Genomic DNA, 13,103 nt, shown 5'->3' with positions numbered 1-13,103 from the left:
AAAAAAAAAAAACAAAAACAAAAACAAAAACAAAAAACAAACAACAACAACAAAAAAAAGGTGGAGAGGTATAAAGATACCCAGTGTGGTGGAATCCAGATATTGAACGCTCACTCTCAGCTACCTCTCCAGCACCATGTCTCACTGCATACCACCATGCCCCCACCCTGATAATAGACTAAACCTCTGAAATTGTAAGCCAGCTCCAATTAAATTATTTCCTTTATAAAAGTTGCTCCCGGGCGGTGGTGGTGCATGCCTTTAATCCTAGCACTTAGGAGGCAGAGGCAGGCGGATTTCTGAGTTCAAGGCCAGCCTGGTCTACAAAATGAGCTCCAGGACAGCCAGGGCTATACAGAAAAACCCTGTCCCGAAAAACAAAACAAAACAAAAAGTTGCCATGGTCATGGTGTCTCTTCACAGCATGGTGACTAAGACAGAAATTGGTACCAAGAAGCAGAGTATTGCTATGCCAGACCCGACCTTGCTGCTTTATGGGTGGAATGTGGACTTTGGGACCTCGGATTAGGAAAGCAGTTGAGTAGTTTAAGCTGGGCTTAACGGACCACGCTAGTAGGAGTTTAGAAGGCAGTGGTGCTGAAAGCAGTGGCCAGCCTGCTGGCCCAGCTCAAGAGGTTTCAGAGAAGAAGAGTACCGTGTGTGGCCTAGAGACCATTCTTGTGATGTTTTGGCAGAGAATGTAGCTGCTGTCTGCCCTTGTCTCCCCTCCACCCCCCAAGTTGCCTAAGGCTAAACTGAAGAGTTTTGGATTAATGGTGTTGGCAGAGAAGATTCCGAGGCAGCCTCGTAGAGAGTGTATCACATACAGATCTATAATGAAAGGGAGCAAACTGAGCAAGAGAAATACAAAATGTACAACTGGACAAGGAAAGGAGCACCAGGCAGTGGTCCGGTGCTCAAGGAGATTTTTAAAAAGTAAAGAAAAACCAGATGCTTATCAAAATAAAGGGAATGGTGACTTCAGGAGAGCCTTCACCCAGCAAGGCTTCCAACTTGTGAAAAATTGTGAAATTTCAGGAAAGGTTAAGGGAGGGAAGGGCACCACCAAAGCCAGAGAGCTGATGGGCCTGTACTTGAACAAGGAACCCGTGTGAAGTGGAAACCTAAGGGTTCTTTGGAGAGTCAGTTGTGTAGGATGGTGTTTTGCTGGGACAAACATGTGAACGAATGTTCATTGAAGCAGACACCGGTGAAAGGATGTTCTGCTAAAGCACATGAGAGGATGAATGATGAAGGATTCTTCGATAACAACACTCACGTATTGCTCAATATTTCGTAGCTGAGCTCCATTTATTGAGGCTCCATAGAAAGAAAAGCACCAAAAAAACTTCTGGTGGTGTGCTGGCAGCTTCCTGCTGCTTCCTCAGTCTTAGGCTGATTGACAGAGTGACGTCCGCTGACACAGGCTTATGTGAAGTTTTGCTTAGAGAGACTCACATGCTGAGGCAAGACCTGTGGAAGATGCACGATGTTTGGAAGGAGTATAAATAGGACTCCACAGGCTATGAGAGAGGCCTACTTGTAGAGGTAGTTCTGCCACACTTCTTGGTCTAGTCTCTTCGCTGATCTCCGATTCGTTGAGAGAGACACAGCCAAGAACGTCTGGTGTCCCTGATGGCTCTGGTCCCTCCTGCTGACTCGTGCTAATTCAGCTGAGCCCTGGCTGTTCCTGCCAGGTCATGCCACCAATGCTGCTATCCTGACACTACTGAACTGGACTGCTGGGATATCCATGAAGTGTTTGTAAGTGGATCGATCTGCCACTGTTGACCTGTGAACTGAACTTCTGATTTCCTGACTACGCAGATGGAATTTGCTTCAAAGAATCATTTCTAAACAGGTCCACTTCCCCCGTATCCTAATAACTTTCCTCTTCCACTACCTCTGCTGGATGGTGGGCAAGAGGAGGGGTTGAATGTTTATTAAAAGTAAGTTGCAAAAAATTTATACCTACACCAGTGTTCTAGCCCTAGACAACAGCAGAACTTGGCAGCTTCAGGAATGTGATTCTGACTTTAAAATCCAGGATACAAGAAAGGGGTTGTGGAATCTCCCTCCGTGGGTAAAGAAAATCAGGTATGTATCAGGGTAGTCCCTACGTGGAGACCCAGAGAGACCATCACATGAAGCTATTGAGAGCAAAGCCTGGATTTTGTTGGAGACCCAAGATGTTGGAGATGCCAGAGTCGTGGGATACCCACCAAGCAGAACTGCCAACAGAGTGTTGTAGAACCAGCTCAAGAGAGAGGTGTGTTGCTGTCAGCAAAGCTGAAAGGAGTTGGAGATCTGAAGAGTGCTTAGAAATGAGACATGGAGATGCAGAGTTTGGAGTTGCCCAGCTGTCTTTTGGGCTTGCTTTGGTCCAGGGTGTCCGCACTGTGTTTCCTTTCCTCCCTTTTAGAATGATAAAGTACGTCCTGTGCCACTGTGTGTTGGAAGTATGTCATCTGCCTTTCGGTTTTGATTTTATAGGGGTTATAGTGAAGAGCTTGCCTTGAGTCTTGGAAGAGACTTTGAACTTTGGACTTTTAAACAGTGTTGAGACTATGATAGACTGGAAACTTTTGAAGTTGGACTGAATGCATTTTTGCGTTATGATAGGGCCACAAGCCTATGGGGGCCAGGGTGTGGAATGTGGAGGCTTGAATAAGAATGGCCCCTATAGGCTCATAGAGTTGAATGTTTGGTCACCAGAGAGTGGCACTATTTTTTGTTGTTTTGATTTGTTTTGTTTTGAAACAGGTTTTCTCTGTGTAGCCCTGGCTGTCCTGGAACTCACATTGTAGCCCAGGCTGGCCTCAAATTCACAGAGAGATCTGCCTCTTCCTCCTGAGTGCTGGGGTTAATGATGTGTGTCGCATCATAGTTTATAAGAATAAAGAATCAAGACCCTGAGGAGAGGGCCATATTTGATTCTGCCCTGTGAAACCTCCAGGAACGGAACAGATGACCTTATCTGTGAGGGGACCTGCAGGGTGTGAGGCAGGCAGATAAACCGTGGCTTGGAGCTTTCTTGCTTTTATAGATGTATTTTATTCTGAATTTAGGGAAAGGAATTGGCAAGGGGGCGCTGTCTGGGAAATCTTATCTAATAACAAGACATATTGAGCTCTTTTGTTTGTTTTTTTATTTATTCATTTAGCTTGGTTTGGTTTTTCTTGGGACAGGATTTGCCCTGGTTGGATAGCCTGGTACTTGCTTCATAGCCCAGAGTAGCCTTTGAAGTTATGGTTGTTCCCCTGCCTCAGTCTCCCAGGCTGGGTTTCCATGCCTGGCTTCTCTTAATTGTTGGTAATTCCTTTTGAGTGTTGTTAAGGGACTCTCACTTAGCGTGGGCTGGAGTTTTGAAATTTCGTGATTTTGGTTTGCTTGCTTGAAGGACCTTTCTTTCGGCCACTGTAGAGTGATTTGCAGCTAAGACTCCACTTATTAATCAGCTCTAACGATGAAGAGGTGATCCAAGGGTCCGTTCTGGGCAGAAGGCAGAGTAGTAGGCTAGCCATTTTCTCAGAGGACTTTGCCAAGGTTAGAAGGCCACAGACAGTTTGGATGAAGGTTTCTAATCTGGATTTTTAATTTCATGTACTATGATTTTCACACTGTTTTCTCTCCAAGGTAAAATATCAGCAATTGTAATTGGCTGCCACTTACAGAGAGATTCCAATGAGCATGATGACGCTGGACATTTTTCTCTGGCATTCCGTGCGGCCTCCAGTTCTGATCAAGCTGGTGAAACTGACTTTTATTGCCCACTGCATGCCATGATCGGCTGACTATAAATTAAATCCCCTTTTCCAAAAGCCATTCTCCATTAGTGCTAATTTGTTTGCTCCTCATTTCTGCTGATCATTAGGATCTCTGCTTGTGAGCACCAAATTGGAAATCATTTCTTTGACATTTCAAAAAATTTTCTCCCCTTCTTGGATGCCATTTGGCTTCAACTAAGGAACATTATGGCTTTCAGAAGAACAGCTCTCTCCAATTACAATTTAACTGACCGTTCATGGCACCAAACCACTGTCCTTAGTTTCCAAAGATGATACCCCTGCTGACATCGCTGTCCCTGTCATGGCTGTAAAATGCCTCATAGAACTCACGCCGGCCTCCTTGGATGGAGCTTCCACCACTCTGCACATGGCAGCTTTGAGAAGGCTGTGGTTTTATGTACCTACATATCACGGACACTCGGATATAAACATCAAAACAAGAGCTGGCTGGTTTCTCACCGGTGGCGGGCATTTATTAAATTTCTATTTTATGCCACCCACCCCAGGGCACAGGACTAGGGAAACCAGCCCTGCCCTTGAGCTCAGTCTCCAACACTGCCTTCCAGTGAGAGGGTTTGTTTTGATAGCACAAGGAAAGAGAGGGATGTCAGAAGAAGAGCCACAGAAGCAAGAGCCCTGGAAATGGCTCAGGGGGTTTGTAGAAGGTCAAAAAGGAAGCTGGCCACTCCTGCTGTCAGGGCAGCATTGGGAGCCCTCAGGAAGGGCCTGGGAGATTGAAAACTAGAGGTCTGGGTGTATGAAAGTGGCTGGAGATAAGATTAGTGTTTTGCCTGCATGCCTGTCTGTGTGAGGTGTCAGATCCTCTGGAATGGAGTTACAAACAGCTGGGGGCTGGGAATGGAACCTGACTCCTTTGAAAGAGCAGTTCTTTAAATGCTGAGCTATCTCTCCAGACCCCCCAGGCAGGGATCTTTTTTGAAATTTATTTTTATTATTATTGCTTATGTATGTATGGTGTGTGTGTGTGTGTGTGTGTGTGTGTGTGTGTGTGTGTGAGCATGTTCAGGGTCATCCTTGGCTGCATAGTAGTTTGAGGCCTGCCAGAGCTACATGGAGCACATCTCAGTGGTACAGTATTTCCCTACCACTAAGTAAACCCTAGGTAAGTGGTCCTAGGTTCTATCCCCAACACTGCAAAGAAAAATGGAGGGGTAGGTTGGGGACATTTGGGGTCCTTCATTCCCAGTAGACCCACATGATTCCTCCACAGCCATCAGTCACTGGGTCCTGCTGCTTCTTCTGAGAGCTGTCTCTGCTTCCATCACCCCTTGGTGCCCTGAGCATCTTTTGCCAGATTTCAGGAGTGGCTCCTGAGTTGGCCCGCACCTCTCGCCTTGCCTATTTTGCCCACATGTCTATCTGTGCACATGTGCACATGTGTATGCCTATTGCCTGTGGAGACCAGAAGAGATTGTCAGATCCCCTGGAACTGGAGTTAGAGAAGGCTGTGAGACACCATACAGTTGTTGGGAATCAAATCCAGCTCCCCTACGGAGAGCAGTTTTGGAAATCAAGGGATTTCCAAAACAAAATCAAGGCCATGTATGGTGGCATGAGCTTTAGTCAAGCACTCAAGAGGCAGAGGCAAGGGGATCTCTGTGAATTCAAGGCCAGCCTGGTCTATGTGGTGAGTTCCAGGCCAGCCAGGGTTACACGGAGGAACTCTGTTTGGAAGGAAGGAAGAAAAGAAAAGGAAAGAAAGAAAGAAGGGGGAAAGGAGGAGAGAAGGGGAGGGAGAGAGGAGAGAGGGGAGAGAAAAAGAGAAGAGAAGAGAAGATGTCCTCCTGGCTCTGCCTAGGGCCTGGGATTGTAGATGTGTTCTACCACACCCAGTTTATAAGGTAACAGGGATCAAAACCTATAGCTTCACGCACAAATTCATGTGCTCTACCAACTGAGCTATAGGCCAAGCCCAAGAGCTTGTCGAACTAAGGATTCCATTCTATATGTTGCAGAGTTTATACCGAGTCTTATGAGATATTATTTTCACATCACAATGGACAATAGGACTGAAGCCCAGAGGAGTTAACTAACCACTGCTGGGAAGTGAAAACTCAGACAGCTCTCCAGAACCCACAGCCCTAACCACTGTATTGTACTACCTATGACTTGACATTCTTTTTTGGTTTTTCGAGACAGGGTTTTTCTGTGTAGCCCTGGCTGTCCCAGAACTCATTCTGTAGAATGGGATTAAAAGGTGCACCACCACCGCCCGGCTATAGTTGTACCTTTTTAAAAATACAATAAAATAAAAGGCTCTGTGCCATCCACAGACCTTGTGCCCAGCTAGAACAAGATCTGTGCCCGTCTCCCCAGTGACAATTGTTCAAACAGGACTCAGGTATGCTCAGTTGTGCTTCACTACGGAGCTGTATCCCCAGCAAAGTTATAGGAAAGGTTTTAAAGTCAGCAGCAGAGGAGACACTCCTACACACAGGAAGGAATCAGAATGACATCAGAATCACCAGCAGAAGCAAAGGGGAGACTCGATCTGAGGAAAGAGTTTCCAGGACACACCACTACAGAACAAGCCTCAATAAAACAAGGAATAAATCAAGAAACGAGATGTGTTTCTGCAATGGTGGAGAACAGCAGAAGGAAATCCCAAACCCACGAGCCCACGTAGGAGGAGAAGAGGTCCATGGACACAGCTCTCCTGGGAGAAGGGACTAGTTAGATGTGGGTTGAACATTTAGGAAAAAAAAAAAAAACTTACTGCTACATATGGAACATTGGCGGGGTAAATCACTGCAGATAATTAGAACTAAATGATTGAGAAGAAATGGCTGTGATTGACTCTAGGTAAAAACCAAGCCGTAAGGAAAGAAAATGTAATAGTATTTTATTGCTTGACCAAAGAGTTTATTTACTTGGTCAATAATGTAAACACTATTGATTTAACTGTAGATTGTGGGAAATTATATTGCAAGCATAAGGAGGAGGGAAGGGAGGGTTGGAATGCTTCAAGAGAACTAATTCCTCAGCTGCCAGAATAATAAATAATAAATTTTGTCCAAAATTGATAAATCTAAGTAATAGTAGTATATCAGTTTACTGAGACCACCATGACAGAGAACAACAGACTGGGTTAAACAGGAATGGAGCTGGAGCCGTGGCTCAGAGGTTACGAGCACTGGCTGCTCTTGCAAAGAACCCAGGTTCCATTCCTAGCACCCACATTGGCTCAGCCATGTGTTAACTTTAGTTCCAGGGTGTCCAACGCCCTCTTCTGGCCATGGTGGGCACTGCATGCTCACAGCAGACATGTCTGCTCCCAGGTCTGCAGGCTGAAAGCTCATGTCAGAGTCCCCCATGGCAGCTCTGCTTCCATTATAAATGGCATCTTCCCCATATCTTCATTTCGACTTTCCATATCCCAATATCTTCTAATTTTTTTTTTTAAATTTTAAAACGTATACTATTATCATTGGGGAGTGTAGTGTGCATATGCAATGTTGCATATGTTTTTAGAGAACAACTTCCAAGAGGGTCTGGAAGTTCTGCTGCACTAGACCTGCCCAGGGGCCAGCCCATCAGCAACTGTCAAATCACAACTCTCATGTCTGTGGCCTCCAGGACCCAGTGCTAGGCTCTGGTGTCCCTCATGCTTCCACCAACCATTTCAGTGTCTCATGGTCCTTTCACCATGCTAAAGCTAGGCTGGCCTTGAACTTACGGACATCTGCCTACCTCTGCCTCTGCCTCTCAAGTGATCAAAGATGTGCACCACCACGTCCAGCCCTGACCTCTCATAAAAATACCTTTGTATTAAATAAAGTTGCACCTCAATGAGCCCACTTAATCCTAGGTGCTGTTTTAAAGACCCTGTCAGGGCCTAAAAGATAGTTGGTAAAGGGTTTGCCTGGCAAGCATAAAGACCCAAGTTCAATCCCTAGTGCCCACACTGAAAGAGGAGGAGGAGCAAGCCATTTTAGGCTTGCTGCCAAGAATGAGATATTGATGGAGCCCTGCTATCAGACCTTTATTAGGAGGCGATAATCTGAGACATGCTGCTATTCTTGGAATCCAGCAGAGACAAATGGACCCCTGATGCCAGTCAACCAGCAAGCCTAGCCTAAGTGAGAGACCTTGTCTCAAAAACCAAGGAGCAACATCTGAGGGTAACCTGACCTGCAGACATGTGGCATATTGGCATGCACACACATATACACACAGACCCTACTTGTTGTAGTCATATTCTAAGGTACTGGGGATTTGGGATTTCAACATATGAAACAGAGGGAAACACAGTCCAGCCCATAACAAATTGCATATGCATTTGTTATTTGTTATTGTTATTTGGAAATATGGAAGTAAATATCAGAGGAGCCAAAAGTAACTGCCTGTGGTGGGAGGCAGAAACGAGGCTCAAGGCTAGGCAGGAACTGTTACTTTTGATTTCACTGCCTTGAGCCCAGTCTGATGCCAAACCTCATGCTCCTCCCTGAGGAGTGACTCCAGGACCCTGGCAAGGTGGCATGCACTCTTGCTTCCCACGGTACCTTGTAGAGAGCTATTCATGGGCATTCTTGGCATATTTAAGAGTTAAAGCTAGGTGTGGTGGACACAAACCAGTGAACCCCCTACTCAAAGCTAAGAAAAAAGTCATGTTTGAGGCCAGCCTCACAGGAAGAAAAAGCAAAGAGAGAAGAAAGAAAGAAGAGCCCGACAGTGGTAGCACACATCTTTAATCTCAGCACTTGGGAGGCAAAGGCAGGCAGATTTCTGAGTTCAAGGTCAGCCTGGTCTACAGAGTGAGTTCCAGGACAGCCTGGGCTATACAGGGAAACCATGTCTTGAAAAAAGAAAAAAAGAAAGAAAGAAGAGCATAGGGGAATGGAGGGCTCCAGGGACTTTGAGGGACCATCTCACCAGAGTTTCTCTAATAGTAGGCTTGAACTTTGAGCCTAGGAAGAGTCCATCTGGAGAAGGTTACTGCTGATGCCTCCTCCCTCCTCCCTGGGGTCTAAAACAGCTACTGGTCCAAGTTTCTCTTTTCTCTTTTCTTTTGTTGCTTGTTTGTTTTTTAAAACAGGGCTTCTCTGTATTGCCCTGGCTGTCCTGAAACTCACTACATGGACTAGGCTGGCCTCAAATTCACAGAGATCTGTCTGCTTCTGCCTCCCTAGAACTGGGGTTAAAGGCATGAGCCACCACTGCCCAGCTGGCCCTCATTTTTTTTCTTTCTTTCTTTCTTTCTCTTTCTTTCTTTCTTTTTTAAAAAGATTTATTTTTATTTTTTATGTATGTGAGTACACTGTAGCTGTCTCCAGACACACCAGAAGAGGGCACCAGATCTCATTATAGATGGTTGTAAGCCGCCATGTGGTTGCTGGGAATTGAACTCAGGACCTCTGGAAGAGCAGTCAGTGCTCTTAACCGCTGGGCCTCTCTCCAGCCCTGGCCCTCATTTTCTTAATGCTCATTTGGTTGTTGACAGTTATTTTTATGTCTCTGATTACAACAGAGTTGGCCATAATCGATGGCATCCCGTGAAGGTTTGGTTGTTGTTTGTGCTTAGGTTGGTCCACACTTGTCCCAGCCCCCCAGTTCTAGACGCTGACTGGAGCTTGAGAGAGCTTCCTGAAGCTGTGTGGCACCCTTCCCAGGAGCACAGGCCCAGTGTCCTCTGGGGAGTAGTGGAGGTTGGTATGTATGTACCTCTGTCTCAGCGTGTCTCAGATTATCACTTCCTAATAAAAGTCTGATAGCAGGGCCCCATCAATATCTCAAATACATATGAGGAAACGTTAATTTAGAATCAATTTTAGGATGTTTCAGGCTGTAAAGTCCTTTTAACCAGATCTCTGGCAAAGATGTAGGAGCACTTTATGGGACTGTAAATTTCATGTTGAACCGTCTCTGTGAAATACACATCTCTCCTACACACAAGCTCTTCCCTCCATATCAATCATGGCCGCTGCAAGTAATGTTTCACAAATATTCTGTAAATCACAGAAAACCCCATGATAATGTGAAATATGACTTTCACTTGTCTGTTAGACAAAAGAATCACACGTGCCTTTATCCCATCAGCACTAACATTTGTTATGGATAATAACACTTTCAATCACAACTATTTTTGGGAAACGGGTTTATTTTAAGCCTCCCATCCCCCCACCAAAAACACTCTCCCAAGGACACAGACTCCTACAAACCACAGCCCATTAATCCAGCTATGGAACAGGAAGTTGTTCCTCCCACTAACTTTACTCTGAGTTGTTTTAAAGAGTTAGAATAAACGCCCAGTTACAAGGTTAAGAAGAACTTTGCCTAAACTGATCAGCCCTGGTCTCCCATCTGCTTAAAGAGCATGCTGAGGCCTTTAGCAAATACCTTCCCCCCACCCCCACCCCCGCCACCCCAGATCTTGTGTTTTCTCATCTCTAGCCTTCACAGAGATGCCAGGCACGATAGTGCTCGACTATAAACCCAGCACTGGGTGGTTGCCGAGGCAGGTGTATTCCTGGAACTCGGTGGCCAGCCAGTCCAGCCAAACTGGTGAGTTCCAGGTCCCACGAAAGACTTTATCTCAAAAAATAAGGTGGCAGGGCCAGGCATAGTGGCACATACCTTTAATCCCAGCACTCAAGAAGCAGAGACAGGAGGATCTCTGTGAGTTCAAGACCAGTCTGGTGTACAAATGGAGTCCCAGGACAGCCAAACCTATACAGTGAAACTCTATCTCAAAAAATAAAAAGAAAAAATAAAAAGAAATGAGGCAAAAAGCAGTTAAGGAAGATAACCAACATCAACCTCTGACCTCCACATATATGTCTACAAACATGGATTCACACTAACACACAGACACACACACAAAGAGGAAAAATATATTTAACTTAATTCCTGTCATCTGGCATTCATGGGGTTAATGTGGGAAGTTTATCATGAGTTCAAGGCCAGCCTGAGCTACATAGCAGAACTATGTCTCAAAAAATAAATAAGAAAGGAAGGAAGAAAAGAAGAAAGAAAGGGAAAGGGAAAAAGGGAAAGGGAAGGGGAAGGGGAAGAAGAGGGAAGAAGGAAAGGAAAGGAAAGGAAAAGAAAGGAAAAGAAAGGAAAGGAAAGAGAAGGAAGGATGGGAAAAGGAAGGAAAGAAGGAAGGAAAAAAGCAGACACCTTGGTTCAGTCCTAATACCTGGGAAACAGAGGGCAGGCAGACCTCTAAGTTCAAGGCCAGCCTGATGTATGTTGCCACTGAAATAGTATCTCAGCTTCAGCGCATGCTAACTTTGAAATTATCCTCCTCCTGCCTCAATGTCTGGAAGTGTTAGGACTGTAGGTCTGGGCCATTGCGGGGCCAACACGATTCCTTTTATTCCATTACATCCTGGTTAAAGCCTCCCTGCTCAAGATCTTAGAGTGCCCCACCCCCCCACCCCCGTGTTAGGGATCAACACTGCACCTTGCACGTGGGAGGCGTGGGAGGCGAGTACTACAGCTGTGAGCTACAGCCCCATCTGTCACCCAGCCACCATTCAGTCACTCACTTTGCTTTGCACAGTACTAGGGCTGAAACTCAGAGGGCCCGGAAAGCATCACTAGGGAGCCACGCCTTCCACCCCCTAGCGTGGCTTTTATGAGTGCATCTGTACAGAGGCTCCCCTAACAAGTAGATCCATGGAAAAGCACAGGCCATGAAGTTATGGGTTCATGTGGTTCTCAACATTATGGTACCTCATTTTCTGTACCTTGCAGTCGTCCTCAGGATTGGCTGACCATGGCCTCTATAAAGGAGCAGGCAGCAATCAGCCGGCTCCTGAGCTTTTTGCAAGAGTGGGACAACGCCAGCAGAGCCCTAAGAATTCAGATTCTCACCACGTTCATCGAAACCAACGAAGGCAAGACTGGCCCCGAGCTGGAGCTAGAGTTTTCCCAGGGAGCCAGTTTGTTCCTCATACGAGTGACCACCTGGCTTAGAATCATGTATCCTTTGCTAAATTGGCGGGAAGCAGGACTTTATCAAAAGGGAGGGGAAGTATAATTGAGGAAGCTTTTCTCTTGATTCCAATATTTAAGAATCAAAAATATGGCGATAAAAATATCTCCAAAGTCAAGAACTCTACAATCGCCTGTCTTCTCTTAGTTTTTTTTTTTTTCCCCCCAAGGTAACTCTTATAAAGAACATTTCACTGGGGCTGGCTTATAGGTTCAGAGGCTCCATCCATTATCATGAAGGCGGGAGCATCCAGGCAGGCATGGTGCTGAAGGAGCTTAGAGTTCTGTATCTTTCCTGAAGACAAACAGGAGAAGACTGACCCTGCAGGCAGCTAGCAGGAGGGTCTTAAAGTCCTACACACACATACACACACACACACACTGACACACTTCCTCCAACAAGGCCACACCTACTCCAACAAGGTCCCACCTCCTAATAGTGCCATTCCCTGGGCCAAGCACATACAAACCACCACATGACTCTAAGTGTGTCCTTATTCTTAACTCTGCCCTCTGTCCCAGGAGACTTGGAAGCTAGTACTCCGTCCATCTAAGTTGGATGTGTTTATTCTGTACTTGACTCTTCCTTGGGGACTTTGTTTTCAGTCTTACATCTTTTCCATTTTCCTTATCTTCAACTTCTTCTTATCATCTTTGTGTGTGTGTGTATCTTGACTGCATGTATATCTGTGCACCACATGTACCTGGTATCCTCAGAGGCTAGAAGAGGTCGTCAGATCATCTGGAACTGAAGTCACGGATGGTTGTGAGCAACTGTGTAGGTGCTGAGAATCAAACCTGGGTCCTCTGGAAGAATAGCCAGTGCTCTTGACAGTCAAGCTATCTCTCCATCCCCACTTAACTCCTTTTTGTTTGGGGGCAAAATAGAGTCTTATGTCACCCAGGACAGCCTTAAAGACTATGTTGTTAAAGATGTCCGACCCCTCTGCTTCCACCTCCCACATTCTGGGATCACAGACATGCACCTCCACACCTGGCATTCCCTCGAAAAATGAAAATTCTAGTATCAGCGCTGAGCTCACCCGCCCTTCCCCTTCACAGTGTAGCTTGCTGAAAAGGTCCCTCTCTCCCTTTCTGCTGTCTCCCCTGCCCACTGCAGTCTCTGCTCGCCCAGCTCCACCCGTGCAGTTCCTAAGGTTTCCAGTGGTTTCCTGACTGCAAAGCCAGGTGACCACATCGTCATTCCTTACACATGCCCCCCTTGATGACATTTGTCAGTCAGCTCTTCCCGATCCTCCCTGCAGTTCCCAGGACTCCTGGGATGTGGCTCTCCTGTTTCCTCTCTCCTTCTGTGGTCTCTTCTCTGGCAGTCCTCTCCTGTTTCCTCTCTCCTTC

General features: G+C 46.0%; 1 protein-coding gene across 5 annotated transcripts in view; it reads left to right on the top strand.

The window, feature by feature from the left end:
- Armh1 (armadillo like helical domain containing 1) overlaps positions 1-13,103 on the top strand; it is a 40,083-nt gene that overhangs the window by 2,183 nt on the left and 24,797 nt on the right. For all 5 annotated transcript variants that reach the window (XM_031378347.1, XM_031378346.1, XM_031378348.1 and 2 more), the window contains one exon: positions 11,508-11,735. In XM_031378347.1, the coding sequence (XP_031234207.1) occupies positions 11,530-11,735 (206 nt within the window). In that variant the 5' untranslated portion in view covers positions 11,508-11,529. The remainder of the gene's footprint in view (positions 1-11,507; positions 11,736-13,103) is intronic.

The sequence above is a fragment of the Mastomys coucha genome, unplaced genomic scaffold (genome assembly GCF_008632895.1).
Source record: "Mastomys coucha isolate ucsf_1 unplaced genomic scaffold, UCSF_Mcou_1 pScaffold18, whole genome shotgun sequence".
Taxonomy (NCBI): domain Eukaryota; kingdom Metazoa; phylum Chordata; class Mammalia; order Rodentia; family Muridae; genus Mastomys; species Mastomys coucha.
This window is presented reverse-complemented; position numbering and strand designations above follow the sequence as displayed.